Raw genomic sequence first — 24340 nt, forward strand, 5'->3', positions numbered from 1 at the left:
ATGGTCATTCTCTACAATTCTACGTTTTTGGTTTTCTCATATCTTTAAAATTGTGGATGCCACAGATTTTCGTCCTTTGTGGGGGCGGAAGTGGGCGGGGCGAAGTTTTGAAATATTTTTGTAGCAGTGACATATCACAGAAGTCTGGGTCCAAAACATCGTTGCTCTAGCTCTTATAGCCTTTGAGCACTAGGCGCTGAAGGGGACGGACAGACGGACGGACGGACAGACGGTCAGACGGACAGACAGACATGGCTCAATCGACTCGGCTATTGATGCTGATCAAGAATATATATACTTTATGGGGTCGGAAACGATTCCTTCTGGACGTTACACACATCCACTTTTACCACAAATCTAATATACCCCAATACTCATTTTGAGTATCGGGTATAAAAACGGTTCCGTACACGCATTTTGTAAAAAAAAAAAAAAAGCAGTTACTAAACATCTTCACAGTTGCTGTTTATTATGTAATGCATAATTGCAATAATGCAATAAATAAGTAACATTTAAATCTAGCTACAGTTTTATTGCCAGCTTAGTTTCTGAGATGCTGTCGCTGCCAGGGACTCGGTTGGCAGGGTGATTGCAGAGGCATTTTCAACAGACTCTCGACTCTCATCCGGTATAACTTTATCAACAACGTGTTTTTCTATTAGACCGCTTTCTCCCAAGTAGCATATGGAAAATCCATCGTACCATGCCTCCTGATCCTTCAGTACTTCCTTCAATTGCCACACCTTGTATTTCCAGAACTGGAACATCACCTTCAGGCCGGATATGCCCCTCACGCGCTACCTTATGCGCACGGTGTAATCGTCGGGATGCTTTGTAATTTTAAGAACCTCAAACTTAACGTAGGCGTACTTTAAGTGACCCACAGTTCGAAGAATGGCAATTTGCTTAACAAAGTGGTATAGACCGACTGTGTGCTTGCCGGTAATATTGTTCTGAAATATAAGGTTTGGGCTGTATATGGAATAGTTCAGCGGTTCAACAAAGAGTTTGGGAAGCGTGGTTCGCAGAACTTCTTAGGCTCGCTCCAGATCTTCAGGCTTTCGAACATTTTCCTTCTCTTTGGCGGATGTTTGTACATTACTGTTTTCGTGAAAACTTCGTTTCGGTTGCATTACGCTACTACCTTCACATTTTAGCCAATTGTAGTTATATGATCCTGTGCAAGGAGAGTATAATCGCATTGTGGAGCCCCACAAGCTTATCAAATTGCTCTTTCTCATTGATAAAATTCCAAAATTTCGCATCATTTTGACAAGGACCATTGACGAATTTACCGGACTCTGGTAACTGTATTTCCCGTAATATGTTAAATGTTTCTTCCTTTTAAGCGTCACTCTGCCGTTCAAATATCACGTTCAAATTCTTCATCTGGTTTTACTCAGCGTTTAAATTGTGGGGTTTTTAATCTTTTTTAGACGTGCTCGTGTTGTAACCAAGTTTATTTGGAATCGAAAAATCATATGGTCATATGTATATCGATATAAATATTTTGTACAATAAAAGTGTGATGTGATGAGATAGTTTTTTTGGGATATCTCAACGGAACTTTCTGAACTCGGAGACAGTTTACACTATTTTTTTGTAGTTTCAGTGATCCAACGTCGTTAGAATCATAGTTGGATAATGGAAATAAGTATCCATATTTTTATGTGATATTTCCCGTATGCGACTATACTTCAAGACCACTCTAGTCTAAATTATTGTCGCACCAGTCGAAAAGCTGTTGAACTATTTGTGCCAAAACGTGCCACCCAGTTGTGGTAGAGTAATACCTAACAAAAATAGATCCAAAGAAAATTCATGTCGACCAGAAATACCTAGATTTTTCAAATCACAACGTTCCCCCCCGTTTTTTTTTGGTTTTAAATCATCTCAAGGATGATCGGAATTTTGATCGTAGCACTGTAGCCACATTGATCAGATACTGGTGATGTAGTTTGGCGAGTTTGACAGGTCGGTATATAAAAAAAGAGGAAAATTACTTAATTGTTTTAGAAAATAAACTGAAATTACTTTATAACATGATGAAGAAAAAAGTGGTCAAAAGTTTAAGTCAGCACTTTTGATGAAGATTGCCAGCTCTCTGAGATGTAGCGGCTCTTTTTTGATTAATAATTGATGTAAATTGTTATAATATTTAAAGATTTTGAATTTCCTTCTGAGCCCGGCAAATCTTTGGCAATCGAAGATCAGGTGTTCGGCATATTCAGTTACATTGCACGTTTCTCAGATATTTGAGTCAATTGCTTTGATTCTGTGTAGGAAGACTTTGTCGTATGTGTGTCCCGTCATAAGTCTGTTAATGGTCTTGATGCTTTTAACATTCCATTTAAGAGAAAAATGCCAGGGTTTGTTACGAACCTTTGTTTTCTTCGGGGCAAGGCCGGCTAGCCAGTCATCCCAGGGCTGGGTACTTCCCAAGCCCTCAGGTCGCACAATATACCAACTAATTGGACATCTCGAACAAATTGAAACACAGCCTACACCAAGCGTATGAGCGGAGCAGCCAGCGATACAACAAACGGGCCCGAGTCTTTTTCGCCAGACCTGGCCAAGAAGTCTACAGGCGCAACTTCACCCTCAGCGACTTTGGCAAAAGCTACAACGCCAAGTTCGCCCGGAAATTCCTAAAATGCAGAGTCGTACGTCCAGTAGCGAATAACGCCTACGAGCTGGAGGATCTGTCGGGGAGGCCGGTGGGGATTTTTCACGCCAAAGACCTAAAATTGTAGCGAAAACTTCAGACTGAGTCAGAAACAAGGGAAACGCACTCAAGTAGGGAATATCCGATCAGTGGGTGTAAGCCTACGTTGGGCGCTGCAAGATCCTAGGCACCGTAATGTCCGGGAAGGCCAGCAGTTTTAGGGAAACGTGTAACTCTTCGCTGTTTGCGAATAATACTCCGCGGCCATGGTCGCTCGAATTTTCGCTAGGTGTTGCATGCGAAGATATCGATAGGTGATATCCCATAGAAGCGGTGAGGAGGAAAGAAGTTCGAACATAGTGGCAAGGCCAAAATTTAAGGGGAAAGGGTTAGCAAGAGTGGCGCCACCTGGTCCTGGAGAGTGAGAATTCCGCGCGCTCTCCGGAGAAGATATCCGATCTCATCCCATAACGGAGTCCCGAAGCCAAGAGAAGAGAGAGCGATGGGGATCAGCGGCCCGGGAGCATTAAACAGAGCAGCTAAGCCAAGAGGGGGTTCGGAGAAAGAAATTCCCGCAACGGAGGAGCATGCGCGCCGGACATAGTGATCTAGTGATTTTTTTCGTTCTGAAAGAAAAAGTGAGTGGGATGAGGATGGAGTAGTGGCCATCACCCTGAAAAAAAAAGATAAATAAATCTGTGATTCCAGGGGATCCAGATCAGTGAGAGACCAGGAACCAGGACTAGCGGGACGGGAAAGGGACCCAAGAAGCATAAGAGGAATAGGGCACAGCTCCGCCATCCTGGCTTGGTTTTGCTGGGCTCGAAGACACAATCCTGGCCACGTAGAGCGGGTCCCTCGCCCATTTAGAGAGAACAAAAAAATCTTCAATTAACTTATTTACTCCCATTATTTATTTTTGTTAGACGTCTCCATTTATATGTATATGTTAATCCCCTAATTTAAGTCCGTCCATATTATATCTGTATGTAACTTATTTATATTTATTATATTAATTATTTCTATTTATCTATTTATTTATTAACCGCCCGTAGTGATAAGATGAGGGAGGTATGAATAGGCAGGCTTAGTGTAGCGATGATACCGTGTAAAATTAGGAAATTGAAGTGAAAATTATAACGACGAAAATGAATTGCTAAGCGTTTCATATGGGGGAAGAGGAGCCACAGCAACGAGACGGTAAGGCTGCTGCACATGGCAGGGAGATCCAAAACGTTGTTATTCAGATCTCAGGTAGGGAGGGTACGTCAGGGGTAAAAACATCGACACCTCGACCTGGTCCACATCTGTGTTGAAGGAAGTTACTGTAATGTTGTTTGTCGAGTAGAGTCCGTTTGCAGTTTTTTTTGGCGATTACTTTTGTTGTTTCAATTTGTTCGAGATGTCCAATTAGTTGGTATATTGTGCGACCTGAGGGCTTGGGAAGTACCCAGCCCTGGGATGACTGGCTAGCCGGCCTTGCCCCGAAGAAAACAAAGGTTCGTAACAATAATGGCGAACAATCTGAGACAGGGAAGTGGACTCGCAGTCCTGGCTCTACCATCAAAGAGGGAGAGTACGGATGCGAATCACACAGACGTCGAAGAAAGTATAAATATCCAGCAGAGAAGATAGATCTCGAGTGGTATTTTGCAATCTGGGGTCCATCGGTGTTCCGGTGGCCTGTGAGGGACTCGACGAGTTGGCTCACAGAAGAACTGCGCTGAGGGATCTGAGGATGCAAAGAAAATCCACAAAGTAAAAAGTTTTTTTTGGTGTTTGAGGATTCGGCACTTATCTGACAACGGGAAGCAGGAAATCTCAAGAGGGGATTTGGTTTGGCACTGGCAGAGGAGAATCCACAAGCCAGTTAGCAACCGGCCCGGTGCCTGGTGTGCAAAATGAGAACCTGAAGAAGAAAAAAGAAATACCCGAAGTTAGGATATGGCCAGAAAGATTTCTGTTTTTCGCTTCCCCTGCTTACCGCTGGATGCAGTCGGGAGGGTAGATTCTCAATGAGATTTTTGTTCTGAGTGGCCCGTGGGGACAGAAGTCGGCCACGCGTTGCACTCGGAGCAGCTACAACATCCCTCAACGGGCATTCAGTAGGGAAGTAGGCGGAAACAGCGACTGTAGGGAAGTGAGCGCCCTTGACTCTTAATCTTCCAAGGAAGATAAGAGTAGTCAACAGCGCTCGCAAAGTTCTAGAGCTGAGGGTGCTTATGTCATCTGCATAGGCTGTTATTTTTGGGGCCTTCCTTTCAAATCTCTTAATGAGGTCGTCGACCACCAAATTCCACAGTAGTGGCGACAGGACTCCACCCTGAGGGTGCCTCTGTTTGCCCCCTTTACCATGGAAGCGGTGCCCCACTCCGATTGCACCCGTCTACAACTTAGGAGGTTTTTGATCCAGACGTTGATTGCAGGGTGTATGTTATTCGCTTCTAGGCGACTTGTTATTGCGGCTGTTGCCACGTTGTTGAATGCTCCTGAGATGTCCAAAAATGCTCCCAAAGCATACTTTTTGTTGTGAAGGACGCTCTCGATGGTGGCTACTAGCGAGTGTAGTGCCGTCTCCACTGATTTCCCTTTAGTGTAGGCGTGTTGGTTTATTGACATCAGTCCCCCTACCTCATTCCTGATGTGTAAATCCAACAGCTTTTCTAGTGTTTTTAGTAGAAAGGAGGTAAGGCTTATCGGTCTGTAATCCTTGGGACTCACGTGGCTGCACTTTCCTGCCTTAGGGAGGAAGACAAACCTCGAGGTTCTCCATTGGATGGGGATATAGCCTGTACTTAGGCATGCTGAGTATATTGAGAAGAGCCATGGGGTAATAACCTCTTTGGTCAACTGCATCATGGCTGGGAATATTCCGTCCAGTCCTGGTGCTTTTATGGCCGCGAAGGAGTCTATGGCCCAGTGGATTCTCTTAGTGGTTAACAGACCTATTGGGGGGTGCTGTTCCTCAGTTGCTAGTTCCTGATGCTCCTTGGCGTCAGTGACCTCGGTGCATCCAGGGAAGTGCGCCTCCATTAGTGCTGTTAGGGCTTCTTTACTGCCCTCTGTCCACTGTCCGTTGTCTAGTTTTAGTTGGCTCTGTACTGTGGGCTGCTTTGAGAGCAGCTTCCGGAGCCTAGCGGTTTCGGGCACTTTCTCAATGTTGGAGCAGAAGTTTCTCCACGAGTTCCTTTGTGCCTTACGTATTTCCTTCTTGTAGCTCCTAAGTAGGATTTTATATTCCTCATTGACAATCTCTTCGTTCGCTTGTTTGTTTTTCTATAGACTGTTATCTTCGAAGAGTGTTTGAATTCGCACTTGAACTGAATGTACTTATGGTCTGAGAAGGATGGTCTTTCGAGGACTCTCCAGTCAGATACCAAGGTACTCTTTCCCGTGACAAGAGTTAGGTCTAGCACGTTAGACGAGGTGGGACCAACGAAGGTGTGTTCCTCCCCCACGTTTGCTACATCTAAGTTAGTGGATAAGATAAAGTCTAGGAGTGACTCACCTCTATCGTTGGTGTCAGGGCTTCCCCACACATTGTGATGGGCGTTGGCGTCTGCACCGATGAGGAGTTGGAGATTTTTGGAGCCGGCTTCTGTCACCAGACTCCTAAGTTCTTCCGGCGGGGCGGGCCTGTCGTGTGCCATGTAGCAGGAAGCTGCCATTAGGCGCTTTTCCTCGCTCTCCAGCATCACCACCGTCAGGTCATCCGTGCTGTAATGAGACATAAGATGAGCATGGATTCCCTTCCGTACGAGTACGGCGGTTCTGTTCCTGCTTACCGATGTTGAGTAGAGAAGGCTGTAATTTGAGGACTTTAGTCCGGCCACAGAGTTGCCTGACGCAATCCACGGCTCCTGGACTAAAGCTATGTCGGCGGGCCCTTGCTCCATGGCAATGATGAGCTCCGCCGACGCTACCTTGCTTTTATGGAGATTGAGTTGCAGCACCCTTAGTGTCATGGGTGGCTAACTCAACCTCGCACGACGGGTTGACTATGATTGTCAGGTCACCGTCACCGTCTTCCTCCTCCTCCGAGTCGTCCAGCGCAAGACCCTGGGGGTCCTCTACTATGGTCTCCAGACCTAGGTCCTTCTCGACCTCGCCTGCCTGGAGGGTGTGCGCATCTTTATCCTCGGGGTGGCGCTTTTTCAGCCGTAGGTATACGCTACCTACGCCCCACGCCATCTTCCCGAACTTGGGATACAGGATGTCCTCCGCCACCTTGCTGATCTGGAGGATCACGTGCTGGCCCCCCTCGTTGGGTAGTGGGCTACCGGCTTGCAGAACCTTCCAATCAGCAGTTGGCACGTCCGGATTTTGCCTCTGCAGCAGCTTCAGTGCTCGCTCCCCCTGGACAGCAATGGGGAAGAGCACCTTCGCCTTTGGTATGGACGGGATCAGCTCCCTGTCTACCACCTCCAGCTTGGCCCCCTCCCACAGAGCTTCCAGTAGGGGCACCTTCTGCACCAGCCACTGCCGCGTTGGGTCGTCATTGCACTTGAGGATTTTGACCCCGTTCAGCCATCCCGCTCCATCGAACGTGGGCATGGGAGCGCTAGGGTCCTCCTCCATTCGCGAGAACAGTGCCTCGACGAGCTGCGCGTGGACTAACTTCCACTGCGCCGCCGTCATCTTCCCGTTCTCATCGCTGCGATCGATCAGGGCCACAATGAGATGTCTCTTGGACACCTCGCTCATGGCCTTCTGCCTCGGCTTCCTCGTCTTCGGCTGGGGGGTGGCCACCTTGGGCCCGCGTTGCCGCTTGCTCGCCGGAGTGTCTTTGGCAGCACTCTCGATCGAACGTTGCCTCTTGGTGGCCAACATCTCCTCCACCTTGTTGGCGAATCCACCGTTTGTTGCCTTCATCTGCGGCAGCTGCGCGTAGTATTCGCGGCCCTCCTGTACCCGTTGCTCAGCCCAGGCTAGCTTGGACTTCTCCTCTTGGGAGATATCCGCCTTGCCCTGGAGCCGGCTCAGTAACTTGAGGGCCGCCTTATACTGAGCTTTTGCCTTCATCCCCTCCCTGGAACGCTTCGGCCCTTCCCTATGCAGGGAGCTGGTACCTGGTTCCGGCGAGCGGAGAAGGCTTTCCTCTTCGGTCTTGCTAAGGGATAGAACGCTCTCCAGGTCCGAGTCTGCATCGACAACGGCACCCGCGCGGCTCACCCTGCAACGCGTCGTTTTTGTGGCAGTAGTATTACAACTGACATGACCTGCTCCCGCCATGCCCGAGGTGTGACCGCTGGCGACACGCAGAGAGGATTGCTCCTCCCCGTGCCCGCCGGTGGGAGCAGTCACGCTTTCCACCGACGTTTGGGTTGACATCCCAACCCGTGTTTGCTCCTTATCTACCTCCATATTTGGCCCGAAGGTCCATACTGGTTAATGTTTATCGGGGGACCACCCCCTAGCGTTTTATGCCTGGCTGCCAGGCACCTCTAGCCATGGCCTTGATTCAGTTCCCCCGACTTTAGATCGGGAAGACGATGGACCATAGCCTTAGCTAGACACTGCATTACCCCGGGCAAGGCAAGCGACAGTGCATTATCCTCGCCCGCGCCAAAGACATCAGCGACCACGCTGCCCTACGGTTTCGGCACTCAGACACTGACATGCTTTCACACCGACTCGACGCTGACCGAGGCATTGACGAAGCCGAGTAGCAATTCGGAGGCGAAGGTAGCGTAAAAGAGAATTGAAGTACTAGCCCCGCGCGCCCGTACCATGAAGCGTCAAACGGAAATTGAAAAAGCATTTGTTCCTCATGCAACATCTTGGTATTGTATAGTCTTTGGTTATAGGTAGTGTTTAGGCGATTGTTCTGAAAGAAGAATAGATAAGTGTAGTGAATAAAAAGATAAGTAGGATAGTTCGAGGTAGGGAAATATAGAGCCAAGTTGATGAGCGCGTACAACTTGCGGTCTAAACAGAAAATGACCCGCAGGACTCCTCCACCAGGTAACCTCCAAGGACAGATGCAAGGCGGTGACACACAGGGCGCTGAGGGGCGTGGAGACGACAGCCCTCCGAGATTCTCTCAGGAGTAAATGTCGCCATAGCGCAAGCACAGGAGACGTGGAGAGGCAGCATGGCAGATACCCTGAGTAAGACGCTGCAGGAGGAGATCCGTCGCGGCTTTATGGAGCTGATGGGGGCCATAACAGAGGTGATGGCGCCTCTGCGCCAGAACGTGGAATTGATCCAAGACCTGAGATTGGAAAGAGACCGGAATGAAATCAAGGATAATAATGGCGATCAGCAGCCTCTAGCTCACCTCAGGCAGAAGCCGAACACAGGGACCATTCCCAAAAGGTCCAAGGACGATGACGCATGGAATTCCCAGTCGCCTCCAAGGAAGCCGGCGAGGTTGAGCCAGAACTGGCGCAGAGGGATAGGCGAGGCGGACCTGGATCCAGGTGCTGGAAGGCAGAGACGGGAGACATCAGGAGACGGCGGAGGTCCAACAGATCTGCCACCATTTGAAAGGAGAGACGATTGGAGAAGAGCGAGATGGGGACGCGTCGACAAATGGGAAATCCACTTCGACGGAGACCCAAATAAGATGACGGTGCAGGACTTCGTGTTCAGGGTCGAGTTCCTCCGTAGGCAGAACCGACGGTCGTGGGACGAGGTCCTTGACAACTTTCACCATCTCGTCAAAGGACAAGCGGCGGAGTGGTATTGGCAATTTGTCCGAGAACGGCCTCCGGAAGTATGGGAGGATTTGAAGGACGAGTTGGTGTCCCGGCTCCGAGCGGTGGGTGGCGAGTTCGAGCGGCTACGCACCTTGCATGAGCGACGACAACAATCTGGCGAATCTGTGGAAGAGTACTTTAGAGCGCTGCGCAGGCTGGCAGCTAGACTCACCACACCTTTGGTTGAGTCCGAAATGGTGCGAGTCTTGAAGAAGGGACTCGATGACGAGATCGCCCGCTACGTTTACGCGATCCGAGTCCGAAACGTGGAGCAGCTGAGGGAGGAGTGCCTGGAAGTGGAGTACCACTTTCGCGGACGCGAGCAGAAGTCGACGTTCCGTCCTGCGCCGAAATTCCATTCAGCCGGGAAGCGAGTGGAGGAGCTAGAGCCAGAAACGGAGTTTCTGGATGAAGACGAAGCAAGGATAGTAGAAGAAACTCACCTGGCGAACAAACCCAGGCTGTGTTGCTGGAATTGCGGCCAGTTCGACCACGGGTTCCGAGACTGCGTGGCGAAGGAACGCAAAATATTTTGTTACCGCTGCGGAAAGCCAGAAATTTTTACTCCAACGTGTCCAAATTGCTCGGGAAAAGCACGATCGGGCATGATGAAAGCGGGAGATCAGCGCTCGGGACAGAAGCCCGCGAAGAAATGAACGATGGTCCACTAATCAATATAGAAATTAAGAATAATAGCCCGAATAAATTTAATAAAAATAGTTTGAAGTTCATACCGGCCGAAGAGAGGATGAGGAGATACATACAAATTCGAAACCAGATCTTTGATGACAGGCAGCTGGAGGGGATGCGCGGTGTCAGTCGTAGACTCCAAAAGGCCCGTTCCAGATTTAAGGAAAGGCGACAGACTCGCAAAGAGGTGGCCGAGGCAGTCAGACGAGGAGCAGGACGCGATCCCGGAGTATTTGCCGAAGTGCAGATAAGAGGACATCGGATTGCTGGACTCCTAGATAATGGGGCATCCGTTAGTGTCTTAGGAAAGGGCAGCCGTGAACTCCTTGCCGACCTCGAGGTGGAAATGGACAATTATGTCTCGATCATCAAGACAGCCTCTGGAGAAGACAGGTCCATAGTCGGCAAAACCAAACTCTGCGTAGGATATAACGGAACGAATAAAGAGATCTTGTTTTACGTATGCCCGAACCTAGAGCAAGCCATGTACCTGGGTATTGATTTCTGGAGATCCTTCGCGCTGGCTCCCACAGTCCTCGGAGAAGAGCCCAGTCGATCCAGCGAGGCCCAAGTAGGCGAGATCCAAATGTCACAAATCAGCCAGTACGCCGAACTTCGCCAGGAGGACGTGGAGGTGGAAGCTTGGACCCTGGAAGACACGGAGACCGAAGAGCTGGAGAAGGTAAAGAAGGAGTTTCTGACCTATGAGGATGCCGCATTAGGAACAACGACGGTAGAGCAGCATCGGATCCAGTTGATCGAGGGCGCAGAACCATTTAAAGATCGGCATTACCCTCAATCCCCAGCGATGCAGGAGGTGATCTGGACCGAGGTGGATAAAATGCTGGAACTAGGAGTGATCGAGGTCAGCGATAGTCCATGGAGCAATCGGACGACGGTGGTGCGAAAGCTAAACAAAAATAGATTCTGTTTGGACGCGCGGAAACTGAATCAGCTCACCGTAAAAGATGCTTACCCTCTTCCTAGCATCGAGGGAATACTATCCAGGATTGACCAGACATATTACATTTCCAGCGTCGACCTCAAATTCGCATTCTGGCAAATTAAATTGGACACAGAAAGGCGGAAGTGCACCGCATTTACCGTTGCAGGCCGTCCGCTGAATCAATTCGTGATGATGCCCTTCGGTCTGTGTAACGCTGCCCAGAGGTTATGCAGAGTGATGGATAAGGTAATCCCGACTCAGCTCAGATCAAACGTTTTCGTTTATTTGGACGATCTTTTGGTGATAGCCCCGGATTTCCAGACGCATCTGCGATATCTGCGATTGGTGGCCCAGTGCCTGAAAAGAGCGAATTTGACGATAGGTCTAAAAAAATCCAAATTCTGCTTTAAGTCGCTGAAATACCTGGGGTTTATAATCGGAGGCGGCACGCTGCAAATGGATCCCGATAGGGTTGTGGCTATACAAAAGATCCCGAGCCCGAGTTCAGTAAAGGAGCTACGGAGCTTCATAGGAACCGCAGGATGGAATAGGCGCTTCATCAAGGACTTCGCCACCATCGCGGTACCGTTAACAGATGCTCTGAAGAATCATCCGCGCGGGAAGTTTTCCTTGCCAACGGAAGCGAGGGCGGCCATAGAATCCCTGAAGAAGGCACTCACCACGGCTCCTGTATTAGTCCATGCCGACTTTAAACGCCATTTCTACATCCAGTGCGACGCCTCAAATTTTGGAGTGGGAGCAGTGCTTTTTCAGCTGGATGATGACAAAGCAGAGCGACCAGTGGCATTCTTTTCTTCCAAGCTAAACAAACATCAAATAAATTATTCGGTAACGGAGAAAGAATGCTTAGCTGCGGTATTGGCGATTGAAAGATTCAGGCCATATGTGGAATTGATGCCGTTCACGGTAATCACTGACCACGCCATCCTTAAATGGCTAATGTCACTCAAGGACCTGAATGGGCGTCTAGCGAGATGGTCATTGCGGCTGCAGAGGTTCGACTTTGAGATCGAACACCGCAAGGGAGTCGAAAATATAGTGGCGGATACACTATCGCGCTGCATCGAGGAGGTGGTTCTAGACCCAACGGAAATCCTCGGATTCCAGACGAAGGAATTCAAATCAACGGAATACCAGGAGTTGAAAGGAGAAATCTGCAGGAACAAAGAATTATTGCCTGACCTGCGAATAGACGGGGACCTGGTATTCAAGCGAATGGGCTTCGCGCAAATCGACGACCAAGTGGAAGGTTCAATGTGGAAATTATGGATTCCCGCGGCACTGACGAAAACCCTCATCGCGAAGGCCCACGAAGACCACACAGCTGGACACGGTGGAATGAAGAAGACCTTGCATAGGTTAAAAAGGCACTACTACTGGCCGGCGATGACGGCACAAGTGCTGGAATACGTCCGAAGCTGCACCGAATGCAAGGAATCCAAAGCTCCCAATTACCGTAGCCAAGTCGGGATCGGTCAGGAAGTGGTCACGGAGAGGCCATTCCAAAAGATCTACATAGACTTCCTGGGAAAGTATCCCAGGTCAAAAAGGGGACAGGCCTGGATTTTCGTCGTCGTAGACCACTTTTCAAAATTTACCTTCTTGAAGGCGACGAGAGAGGCGACCGCTGCGAACGTCGTTCAATTCCTGGTGCAAGAGGTATTCTACAAATTCGGGGTGCCAGAGGTGATCCACTCCGACAACGGCAAGCAGTTCCTATCGAAGGCGTTCATGGACATGGTCAGCGGCTTCGGGATCCGACACATGCGCACAGCAGTCTACTCGCCGCAAAGCAATGCAGCCGAGAGAGTAAATCGGACGATACTCGCTGCAATAAGGACGTATTTGGAAAAGGATCACAGAGACTGGGACATCTACCTACCGGAGATCGAAGTTTCAATCCGTGACTCGGTGCACGAAGCCACAGGCGTAACGCCGTTTTTCGCTGTATTTGGACAACAGATGTTTCTGAATGGGAACTGCTATAAGCTGGCGAGGAAGCTGCAGTCTTTGACGGAACATGAAGTGCACGCATTAGATCCCGCGGATAAGCGACACCTCATTCGCGAGCAAATTAAACGCAGCCTACACCAAGCGTATGAGCGGAGCAGCCAGCGATACAACAAACGGGCCCGAGTCTTTTTCGCCAGACCTGGCCAAGAAGTCTACAGGCGCAACTTCACCCTCAGCGACTTTGGCAAAAGCTACAACGCCAAGTTCGCCCGGAAATTCCTAAAATGCAGAGTCGTACGTCCAGTAGGGAATAACGCCTACGAGCTGGAGGATCTGTCGGGGAGGCCGGTGGGGATTTTTCACGCCAAAGACCTAAAATTGTAGCGAAAACTTCAGACTGAGTCAGAAACAAGGGAAACGCACTCACGTAGGGAATATCCGATCAGTGGGTGTAAGCCTACGTTGGGCGCTGCAAGATCCTAGGCACCGTAATGTCCGGGAAGGCCAGCAGTTTTAGGGAAACGTGTAACTCTTCGCTGTTTGCGAATAATACTCCGCGGCCATGGTCGCTCGAATTTTCGCTAGGTGTTGCATGCGAAGATATCGATAGGTGATATCCCATAGAAGCGGTGAGGAGGAAAGAAGTTCGAACATAGTGGCAAGGCCAAAATTTAAGGGGAAAGGTTTAGCAAGAGTGGCGCCACCTGGTCCTGGAGAGTGAGAGTTCCGCGCGCTCTCCGGAGCCGTTATGAGAGAAGATATCCGATCTCATCCCATAACGGAGTCCCGAAGCCAACTCACCCATACCCCAAAGAAAAGAGAGCCGCCAGCAGCCCGAATCAGGCCATGCCCTTGAACCTAGTTCAAGGGCGATAGAAGAGAGAGCGATGGGGATCAGCGGCCCGGGAGCATTAAACAGAGCAGCTAAGCCAAGAGGGGGTTCGGAGAAAGAAATTCCCGCAACGGAGGAGCATGCGCGCCGGACATAGTGATCTAGTGATTTTTTTCGTTCTGAAAGGATGAGGATGGAGTAGTGGCCATCACCCTGAAAAAAAAAGATAAATAAATCTGTGATTCCAGGGGATCCAGATCAGTGAGAGACCAGGAACCAGGACTAGCGGGACGGGAAAGGGACCCAAGAAGCATAAGAGGAATAGGTCACAGCTCCGCCATCCTGGCTTGGTTTTGCTGGGCTCGAAGACACAATCCTGGCCACGTAGAGCGGGTCCCTCGCCCATTTAGAGAGAACAAAAAAATCTTCAATTAACTTATTTACTCCCATTATTTATTTTTGTTAGACGTCTCCATTTATATGTATATGTTAATCCCCTAATTTAAGTCCGTCCATATTATATCTATATGTAACTTATTTATATTTATTATATTAATTATTTCTATTTATCTATTTATGTAGGAAACGAAGGAAAGAGAGAGACACGAAGCTGTCGTGTTTTCGTCGTGTCGTCGGGATAGAGCAGTAATCCGCTCTGAGAGAGCCGATAGCAAGAGAGAGAGATAGTCAGTTGTCAGTTCAGCCACGCATCAGACGTACACGCATATAATTATTCACAAACATACTTGTAAAACTTGGAGCTGTTATAATTTTAAGTCCAACATACTTATCAAATAAATGTTACTCGTTGCCATCAAGCAACTTAAACTACTACAAATTGGGGGCTCGTCCGAAAATAAGCCCAAGACAACAACATTTGCAAGTGAGATTTGTGCGTGTATTTGGAAATTTTGGCGAACACGAGGCTAGAGCTACAAGGAGACAAGCGGCACAGAGACGACAATCTGAGCGCGTTCGTTCCAAAGAGAGCAGAAGCGACAAAACTACGGCAGACGGCAGCAAACACAGCAAGAATCAAAACCTTCGTTGTTGTTGTTGTGCATTGCGTCTGAGAGGCTAGAGCTACAAGGAGACAAGCGGCACAGAGACGACAATCTGAGCGCGTTCGTTCCAAAGAGAGCAGAAGCGACAAAACGACGGCAGACGGCAGCAAACACAGCAAGAATCAAAACCTTCGTTGTTGTTGTTGTGCATTGCGTCTGAGAGGCTAGAGCTACAAGGAGACAAGCGGCACAGAGACGACAATCTGAGCGCGTTCGTTCCAAAGAGAGCAGAAGCGACAAAACGACGGCAGACGGCAGCAAACACAGCAAGAATCAAAACCTTCGTTGTTGTTGTTGTGCATTGCGTCTGAGAGGCTAGAGCTACAAGGAGACAAGCGGCACAGAGACGACAATCTGAGTGCGTTCGTTCCAAAGGAAGCAGAAGCGACAAAACGACGGCAGCAAACAGCAAGAATCAAAGAACATTGATTGTTGTTGTGTTGCACTGCGTCGGACGGAGACTACAACTACAAGAAAAGACAAGCAGCAGTTCATTTTGTAACAGCAGAAGCAGCGACGATTCGGGAAGCGACAACGAGTTATCGGCGAACGGCGAGAGCAAGGCAAGGCAACAAAGAGAGGACGGCAACAGCGACATCGACAGGCAAGCGAGATCTGGATGTGGTGGTGTGTGTGCGTCAAATTTGGAGTCTGGAAAGTTCTGCGCAGAAGCGAGAGTTAACAAGGGTAAACCCATAGTAAGGTGAGCGTTAACAGAGAAGCGATCGTTAACAGTGACGACTTTAAAGGCGTTTTCGAAATCGATGTTAACTGGAAAATTGTTAACAGGCCAGCAGTAATAAGGTTGTTTAAGTTGATTTAATTACATTTTCTTAGATATAAGCTAATATCAATTATTTTGTATTTAAATCGTCACGATGCAAGTTGAAGATATAATGACACTGAGAGTCGCAGATTTGCGAGAGAAGTTAAGAGAGCTTGCGTTGCAGACGACGGGACGAAAGCGCGATTTGCAAGATAGACTATTAATACATCACGGCTTTCCAGTTGAGGATGAAGAAGAGTCAGAGGATGAGTCCGTAGTAACAGCAGAGGATGATACCGTAGCAGTTCAACCAGGTACGCGACAGGCAGAGTATAAATCTTGGTTTACGCTAAAAGACGTGGAAGGTAGTGTGTCACAATTTTCTGGTTCTAATAATCCCGACATCAATCAATGGATAGAGGAATTAGAAGAATGCGCAGCTACTGTTCAATGGAGTCAATTACAATTATTCATTTATGCCAAGCAGTTGTTAGTTGGTGCAGCAAAATCTTTCGTTCGTAGTTTGCGTGATATTCGTAATTGGAATTCGTTGAAGGCAGCTCTGTTGGATTAGTTTAGTGTTAAACTGTCGTCCGTAGAAGTACATAGAATGTTGCAAAAGCGCCAGCAGAAAAAAGGAGAGTCGTTGCATGAGTTTTTGTATGCGTTAATGGAGATAGCCAAGCCAATTAAACTAGATGATGAGAGTTTAATCGAATATTTTGTGGATGGTATACCAGACGCTAGGGCAAGTAAGGCAATGCTGTACCAAGCTAGAAACTTAAAGGAGCTTAAATTTCAGATCGATGTTTACCAGAAAGCTAGAGGCGGATCCAAGCCGATGAGTAAGAATTGGCCGCTGAGTAATAAAAGTGAGAGTTCGGTGAAAGGGTCGATGGCAGAGAATTTTAGGAAATGTTTTAAGTGTGGAGACAAATCGCATTTGAGGAAAGATTGTCCCAAAAATGATTTTTGTTGTTTCAAATGTGGCCAACCAGGACACCGTGCTGCAAGCTGTAATGTCAAGGTCGAAACCAGACAAGAAAAGAGATCGAATACGAACATTATTCGAGATAAGGAAGTCGTCAATAAGCCGTCAGGTATTTTCACTCCATCAGGTTTGGAATTAAAGGATATTAAGTACGCGAATTTGGTATTCCAAGGTTTGATTGATACTGGAGCAGATTTGTGTTTAATTCGCAGGAGGGTATTTTTGAAATTTGGAAATCTTGAACTGATCGGCCAGGAGAAATGTTTAACAGGTATTGGAGATAGTCAAGTTGTAACTTTTGGTAGCTTTTCGATACCAGTGAAAATCGATGAGATTGGAATGGAGGTAGAATTTCATGTCATTCCAGACGAGGATATTGGTTTTGAAGCCATTTTAGGAAGGACTATTCTGGATCATGTGGACATGCAAGTTTCTAAGACAGGAACAAGATTTGTTCGTAGAGTTTGTGGCGAGGATAAAGATAAGAAACTTGATCAGGTAGCATCGTCCTCATGCGTGGAATTGTTTAATGAATATAAAGGCATTTGCATGTCAAGTATTGACGAAGCTGAGAAGGAGTTTTCAATTGATGTTGGTCATCTCAGTGAAGTACATGCTAGAGAGGTTAGGGGTATGGTAGGAAAGTACCAACCTCAGAGAATTGTAGATGCGCCGATAAAAATGAAAATTGTATTAGTGGATGAGATACCAGTTTTCCAGCATCCGAGACGATTACCGTTGTGTGAACAGGAAATCGTGGACAAGCAAGTGGAAGAGTGGCTGGCTCAGAAGATTATAAAGCCAAGTACATCGGAGTATGCATCACCAGTAGTGTTGGTACCGAAAAAGAACGGTAGCAAGAGACTATGCTGTGATTACCGAAAGCTGAATGAGAAAATACAGCATTTAATGATTGCCACAGGCGTTCCACGTGGGAATGGTCAAGTCGAAAGGATGCACAAGATAGTGGTGCCTATGTTGTCGAAATTGTGTCAGGGTAATTCCGGTAGTTGGTATAAGCATCTAGGAAAAGTACAGCAAATGATCAACAGTGTTGAGCCGCGAAGTACCAAGGTAACACCTTTCAAGATATTGACTGGGCTAGACATGCGTATAGGAATGGATCCAAAAATAAAAGAAATATTGGAAGAATCACTTATCGAAGAGTTGAACAAGGACCGCGAAAAAATTAGAAAGGAAGTAGTTGAAAACATTGCACGGTTACAGCAGGAAAACAAGAAGAGTTTTGACTTAAAAAGGAAACTAGATAGACAGTATGAGGTTAATGAGCTAGTAGCTATCAAGCGTACTCAGTATGGTACTGGATTAAAGCTAAAAGGAAAGTATCTAGGGCCGTATAAGGTGGTTAGGGTAAAGAATCATGGAAGGTACGAAGTCGAGAAGATTGGGGATACTGAGGGTCCCTATAAGACCTCTACAGTTTCAGAATATATGAAACCTTGGCTAGACCCATCCGAGGCGAATGGTCCGTCAGGACAGCCGAATGTAGGAAACGAAGGAAAGAGAGAGACACGAAGCGGTCGTGTTTTCGTCGTGTCGTCGGGATAGAGCAGTAATCGGCTCTGAGAGAGCCGATAGCAAGAGAGAGAGATAGTCAGTTGTCAGTTCAGCCACGCATCAGACGTACACGCATATAATTATTCACAAACATACTTGTAAAACTTGGAGCTGTTATAATTTTAAGTCCAACATACTTATCAAATAAATGTTACTCGTTGCCATCAAGCAACTTAAACTACTACATTTATTTATTAACCGCCCGTAGTGATAAGATGAGGGGGGTATGAATAGGCAGGCTTAGTGTAGCGATGATACCGTGTAAAATTAGGAAATTGAAGTGAAAATTATAACGACGAAAATGAATTGCTAAGCGTTTCATATGGGGGAAGAGGAGCCACAGCAACGAGACGGTAAGGCTGCTGCACATGGCAGGGAGATCCAAAACGTTGTTATTCAGATCTCAGGTAGAGAGGGTACGTCAGGGGTAAAAACATCGACACCTCGACCTGGTCCACATCTGTGTTGAAGGAAGTTACTGTAATGTTGTTTGTCGAGTAGAGTCCGTTTGCAGTTTTTTTTGGCGATTACTTTTGTTGTTTCAATTTGTTCGAGATGTCCAATTAGTTGGTATATTGTGCGACCTGAGGGCTTGGGAAGTACCCAGCCCTGGGATGACTGGCTAGCCGGCCTTGCCCCGAAGAAAACAAAGGTTCGTAACAATAATGGCGAACAATCTGAGACAGGGAAGTGGACTCGCAGTCCTGGCTCTACCATCAAAGAGGGAGAGTACGGATGCGAATCACACAGACGTCGAAGAAAGTATAAATATCCAGCAGAGAAGATAGATCTCGAGTGGTATTTTGCAATCTGGGGTCCATCGGTGTTCCGGTGGCCTGTGAGGGACTCGACGAGTTGGCTCACAGAAGAACTGCGCTGAGGGATCTGAGGATGCAAAGAAAATCCACAAAGTAAAAAGTTTTTTTTGGTGTTTGATGATTCGGCACTTATCTGACAACGGGAAGCAGGAAATCTCAAGAGGGGATTTGGTTTGGCACTGGCAGAGGAGAATCCACAAGCCAGTTAGCAACCGGCCCGGTGCCTGGTGTGCAAAATGAGAACCTGAAGAAGAAAAAAGAAATACCCGAAGTTAGGATATGGCCAGAAAGATTTCTGTTTTTCGCTTCCCCTGCTTACCGCTGGATGCAGTCGGGAGGGTAGATTCTCAATGAGATTTTTGTTCTGAGTGGCCCGTGGGGACAGAAGTCGGCCACGCGTTGCACTCGGAGCAGCTACAACATCCCGCAACGGGCATTCAGTAGGGAAGTAGGCGGAAACAGCGACTGTAGGGAAGTGAGCGCCCTTGACTCTTAATCTTCCAAGGAAGATAAGAGTAGTCAACAGTGCTCGCAAAGTTCTAGACGTTGGACAGGAAAAGACGTAGAACACCATGTGCGGAGTTGGCCCTAGTAGTAGTTGTGGTTCCTTTCCCCCTTATTATTGTTTTGCCGTATTAAGTGTTTTTGTGCTGAAGATCAGTGAGTTAGCGTTATAGCAAAGACTATACAATACCAAGATGTTGCATGAGCGACCAAAAAGCTGTTCTATGGCGGGTCCTAACATTAGGACCCAAAAGGCACGAGGGAGCGCGCGGGGTTTCAATTCCCTTTTCGCCTGTACTTCGTCTCTACCGCGACCCCGCTGCCCATCGGTTTCGTCTGTTCGGCAATGCCTTCACCAGCAACGAAATAATTCTGGACTCTAATTCGAGCCTCAGCACTGTCGAAGCGGTGGTCGCGGATCGCCGATGTCTTTGCAAACTGAAAAAATGTTAAACTTTGAGTGCTTATATCTCCTAAACTAAAACTATCTTGAAAATTCGATTGGAAAATTCTCTATTAGATGCGTACATTAAATTTATCTAAAGCACTCATACAATTTTTTGACAATTTCGGCTGAGTCCCCACTGTGCCGCGCCAAAGACATCAGCGACCACGCTGCCCTACGGTTTCGGCACGCAGACACTGACATGCTTTCACACCGACTCGACGCTGACCGAGGCATTGAAGAAGCCGAATAGCATTTCGGAGGCGAAGGTAGCGTAAAAGAGAATTGAAGTACTAGCCCCCGCGCCCGTACCATGAAGCGTCAAACGGAAATTGAACGAGGTGGAACGTTGTGAGTTGCTGCGGACACCGCAACTCTACAGTTATACCCGATACTAAGTCAGTATGGCTCTCCTGCGGCAGACGCCGCTAATATTGAACCACACGACAAAGAGTGCGTGCGAGAGAGACAGAAAATCAGTCTGAGCGTGACGTCGGGCGCTGCGTAGCCACTGAAAATTGATTTCTTGCTGTTGGCTACAAAAATGATCCGATCTGATCCAGATTCAGCAATCTGATAGATATGGTCATTATCTATGATTCTGCGTTTTTAGTTTTCTCGAATGTGCAATATTGTGGATGCAACAGATTTTCGTCTTTTGTGGGGGCGGAAGGGGTGGGGCGAAATTCTGATATATACGTTTTATAGTGAGATCTAACAGAAGTGCGGATACCAAATTTGGTTACTCTAGCTTTAATAGTCTCTGAGATTTGTGGATGCCCCAGATTTTTGTCCTTTGCGGGGCGGAAGGGGGTGTGGCGAAATTTGGACACGAAACGGTCAAGGTCCGATATCACAGGAGTGTGGATACCAAATTTGGTTGCTCTGGCTCTTATAGGTTCTGAGATCCTTGAACTCATATTTTGCAATTGACAAAACCGACCATGAAACCTGTGTGTTAGAGAGAGACAGAGCGAGAAAGAATGAAATTGTTTTCTTGATTCTGGCTATAATAATTATACGATCTGGTTCAGATTTTGCACTGGTCATCCTCACCGATTCTGCGTTTTTGGTTTTATCGTATCTTTAAAAATGTGGATGCCACAGATTTTCGTCCTTTGTGGGGGCGGAAGTGGGCGGGGCGAAGTTTTGAAATATTTTTGTAGCAGTGACATATCACAGAAGTCTGGATCCAAAACATGGTTGCTCTAGCTCTTATAGTCTTTGAGCACTAGGCGCTGAAGGGGACGGACGGACGGACGGACGGACGGACAGACGGACAGACAGACATGGCTCAATCGACTCGGCTATTGATGCTGATCAAGAATATATATACTTTATGGGGTCGGAAACGATTCCTTCTGGACGTTACACACATCCACTTTTACCACAAATCTAATATACCCCAATACTCATTTTGAGTATCGGGTATAAAAAGCATTTGTTCCTCATGCAACATCTTGGTATTGTATAGTCTTTGGTTATAGGTAGTGTTTAGGCGATTGTTCTGAAAGAAGAATAGATAAGTGTAGTGAATAAAAAGATAAGTAGGATAGTTCGAGGTAGGGAAATATAGGGCCAAGTTGATGAGCGCGTACAACTTGCGGTCTAAACAGAAAATGACCCGCAGGACTCCTCCACCAGGTAACCTCCATGGACAGATGCAAGGCGGTGACACACAGGGCGCTGAGGGGCGTGGAGACGACAGCTGGAATTTTCCAGGCCAATCCAATGCACTGCCCTCCGAGATTCTCTCAGGAGTAAATGTCGCCATAGCGCAAGCACAGGAGACGTGGAGAGGCAGCATGGCAGATACCCTGAGTAAGACGCTGCAGGAGGAGATCCGTCGCGGCTTTATGGAGCTGATGGGGGCCATAACAGAGGTGATGGCGCCTCTGCGCCAGAACGTGGAATTGATCCAAGACCTGAGATTGGAAAGAGACCGGAATGAAATCAAGGATAATAATGGCGATCAGCAGCCTCTAGCTCACCTCAGGCAGAAGCCGAACACAGGGACCATTCCCAAAAGGTCCAAGGACGATGACGCATGGAATTCCCAGTCGCCTCCAAGGAAGCCGGCGAGGTTGAGCCAGAACTGGCGCCGAGGAATAGGCGAGGCGGACCTGGATCCAGGTGCTGGAAGGCAGAGACGGGAGACATCAGGAGACGGCGGAGGTCCAACAGATCTGCCACCATTTGAAAGGAGAGACGATTGGAGAGGAGCGAGATGGGGACGCGTCGAGAAATGGGAAATCCACTTCGACGGAGACCCAAATAAGATGACGGTGCAGGACTTCGTGTTCAGGGTCGAGTTCCTCCGTAGGCAGAACCGACGGTCGTGGGACGAGGTCCTTGACAACTTTCACCATCTCGTCAAAGGACAAGCGGCGGAGTGGTATTGGCAATTTGTCCGAGAACGGCCTCCGGAAGTATGGGAGGATTTGAAGGACGAGTTGGTGTCCCGGCTCCGAGCAGTGGGTGGCGAGTTCGAGCGGCTACGCACCTTGCATGAGCGACGACAACAATCTGGCGAATCTGTGGAAGAGTACTTTAGAGCGATGCGCAGGCTGGCAGCTAGACTCACCACACCTTTGGTTGAGTCCGAAATGGTCCGAGTCTTGAAGAAGGGACTCGATGACGAGATCGCCCGCTACGCTTACGCGATCCGAGTCCGAAACGTGGAGCAGCTGAGGGAAGAGTGCCTGGAAGTGGAGTACCACTTTCGCGGACGCGAGCAGAAGTCGACGTTCCGTCCTGCGCCGAAATTCCATTCAGCCGGGAAGCGAGTGGAGGAGCTAGAGCCGGAAACGGAGTTTCTGGATGAAGACGAAGCAAGGATAGTAGAAGAAACTCACCTGGCGAACAAACCCAGGCTGTGTTGCTGGAATTGCGGCCAGTTCGACCACGGGTTCCGAGACTGCGTGGCGAAGGAACGCAAAATATTTTGTTACCGCTGCGGAAAGCCAGAAATTTTTACTCCAACGTGTCCAAATTGCTCGGGAAACGACCATATCTCGTATTACACGGCGCTGGAACTCTTGGTTAAATCTAAGTCAGCAAATACGTGGTCTGACTAACAAGGAGTGCACTAAAAGAAAATGTCTATCCTGCGGCCTTGTCTTGCAGCCTAGTGCAGTGGACGGCGATCACTCTCGAGGAATTCCTAGCCCAAAATTCAGACGTACTAAACATTTCTCCGGATGATAAGGGCATAACATACAATTCGTATCGTGCTGTGATTGTTCGTGGCTCTGCCAAAATGGAGTGTTTCATTCGAATACCGAGTAATTATCCATTGGAAATGCCACTCAGGATATTGAGTGTGCATTGGAACGGTCGCCGTACATCGCAGAATAATGCAGCTATCAAGGTTAGTTTGTTCAGACTTCCATGCGTTATATATAAGCTTATTTTGATACCATTTTGTAGATGATGGAGTACTGGACCAACTCATTGCAACCCCAACAGCTGGAAGCAAATTATCGTATTCTGTACGCTCAGCTTTTCCGAACTATTTATAGTTTTGACATCTTTCTGGAGACAGAAGGCTCAATGCAGACGACTATAGAATACACCAAGGAAAAGCCTTATATAAGTGCATTTGCAAAACAATGCCTATTGCGTCCATATAAATACATAAAAAAAGGGTTCCGTACACGCATTCAAACAATAAGGACCTAAAAACAAATATAAGAATATGGTTTTGTAAAAAAAATCAATAGCAGTTACTAAACATCTTCACAGTTGCTGTTTATTATGTAATGCATAATTGCAATAATGCAATAAATAAGTAACATTTAAATCTAGCTACAGTTTTATTGACAGCTTAGTTTCTGAGATGCTGTCGCTGCCAGGGACTCGGTTGGCAGGGTGATTGCAGAGGCATTTTCAACAGACTCTCGACTATCAACAACGTGTTTTTCTATTAGACCGCTTTCTCCCAAGTAGCATATGGAAAATCCATCGTACCATGCCTCCTGATCCTTCAGTACTTCCTTCAATTGCCACACCTTGTATTTCCAGAACTGGAACATCACCTTCAGGCCGGATATGCCCCTCACGCGCCACCTTATGCGCACGGTGTAATCGTCGGGATGCTTTGTAATTTTAAGAACCTCAAACTTAACGTAGGCGTACTTTAGGTGACCCACAGTTCGAAGAATGGCAATTTGCTTAACAAAGTGGTATAGACCGACTGTGTGCTTGCCGGTAATATTGTTCTGAAATATAAGGTTTGGGCTGTATATGGAATAGTTCAGCGGTTCAATAAAGAGTTTGGGAAGCGTGGTTCGCAGAACTTCTTAGGCTCGCTCCAGATCTTCAGGCTTTCGAACATTTTCCTTCTCTTTGGCGGATGTTTGTACAT

General features: G+C 47.6%; 2 protein-coding genes and 1 long non-coding RNA gene across 3 annotated transcripts; all 3 read right to left on the reverse strand.

The window, feature by feature from the left end:
- Nucleotides 1-8571: 8571 nt before the first annotated feature.
- Nucleotides 8572-9049, reverse strand: LOC117190357. Its single transcript, XM_033395436.1, has 2 exons — nucleotides 8946-9049; nucleotides 8572-8879 (listed from the first exon to the last, which is right to left on the reverse strand). The coding sequence occupies exons 1-2, from the start codon at nucleotides 8972-8974 to the stop codon at nucleotides 8594-8596; spliced, it is 315 nt and encodes a 104-aa protein (XP_033251327.1). The 5' UTR covers nucleotides 8975-9049; the 3' UTR covers nucleotides 8572-8593.
- Nucleotides 9050-9180: 131 nt separating this feature from the next.
- LOC117190363 lies at nucleotides 9181-9919 on the reverse strand. The gene is made up of 3 exons (XR_004473688.1): nucleotides 9810-9919; nucleotides 9544-9749; nucleotides 9181-9489 (listed from the first exon to the last, which is right to left on the reverse strand). It is a non-coding gene; the product is annotated as an uncharacterized LOC117190363 (long non-coding RNA).
- A 13870-nt stretch (nucleotides 9920-23789) lies between these two features.
- Nucleotides 23790-24340, reverse strand: LOC117191629 (uncharacterized protein C6orf136 homolog). The gene is made up of 2 exons (XM_033396442.1): nucleotides 24273-24340; nucleotides 23790-24213 (listed from the first exon to the last, which is right to left on the reverse strand). Exons 1-2 carry the CDS (start codon nucleotides 24338-24340, stop codon nucleotides 23790-23792), a joined length of 492 nt encoding a protein of 163 aa, XP_033252333.1.

This window comes from Drosophila miranda, assembly GCF_003369915.1.
Source record: "Drosophila miranda strain MSH22 chromosome Y unlocalized genomic scaffold, D.miranda_PacBio2.1 Contig_Y1_pilon, whole genome shotgun sequence".
Classification (NCBI taxonomy): Eukaryota; Metazoa; Arthropoda; class Insecta; order Diptera; family Drosophilidae; genus Drosophila; species Drosophila miranda.

What these genes read in the sequence shown, in the direction of transcription:
- LOC117191629 (XM_033396442.1), bottom strand. Translation starts at nt 24,340, where the DNA reads ATGTACAAACATCCGCCAAAGAGAAGGAAAATGTTCGAAAGCCTGAAG. An exon ending in ATCTGGAGCGAGCCTAAGAA is followed by an intron (nt 24,214 to 24,272) that starts GTTCTGCGAACC and finishes TTCCATATACAG; the next exon opens with CCCAAACCTTATATTTCAGA.
- LOC117190357 (XM_033395436.1), bottom strand. Translation starts at nt 8,974, where the DNA reads ATGGTCCCTGTGTTCGGCTTCTGCCTGAG. An exon ending in GTGTTCGGCTTCTGCCTGAG is followed by an intron (nt 8,880 to 8,945) that starts GTGAGCTAGAGG and finishes TTCCAATCTCAG; the next exon opens with GTCTTGGATCAATTCCACGT.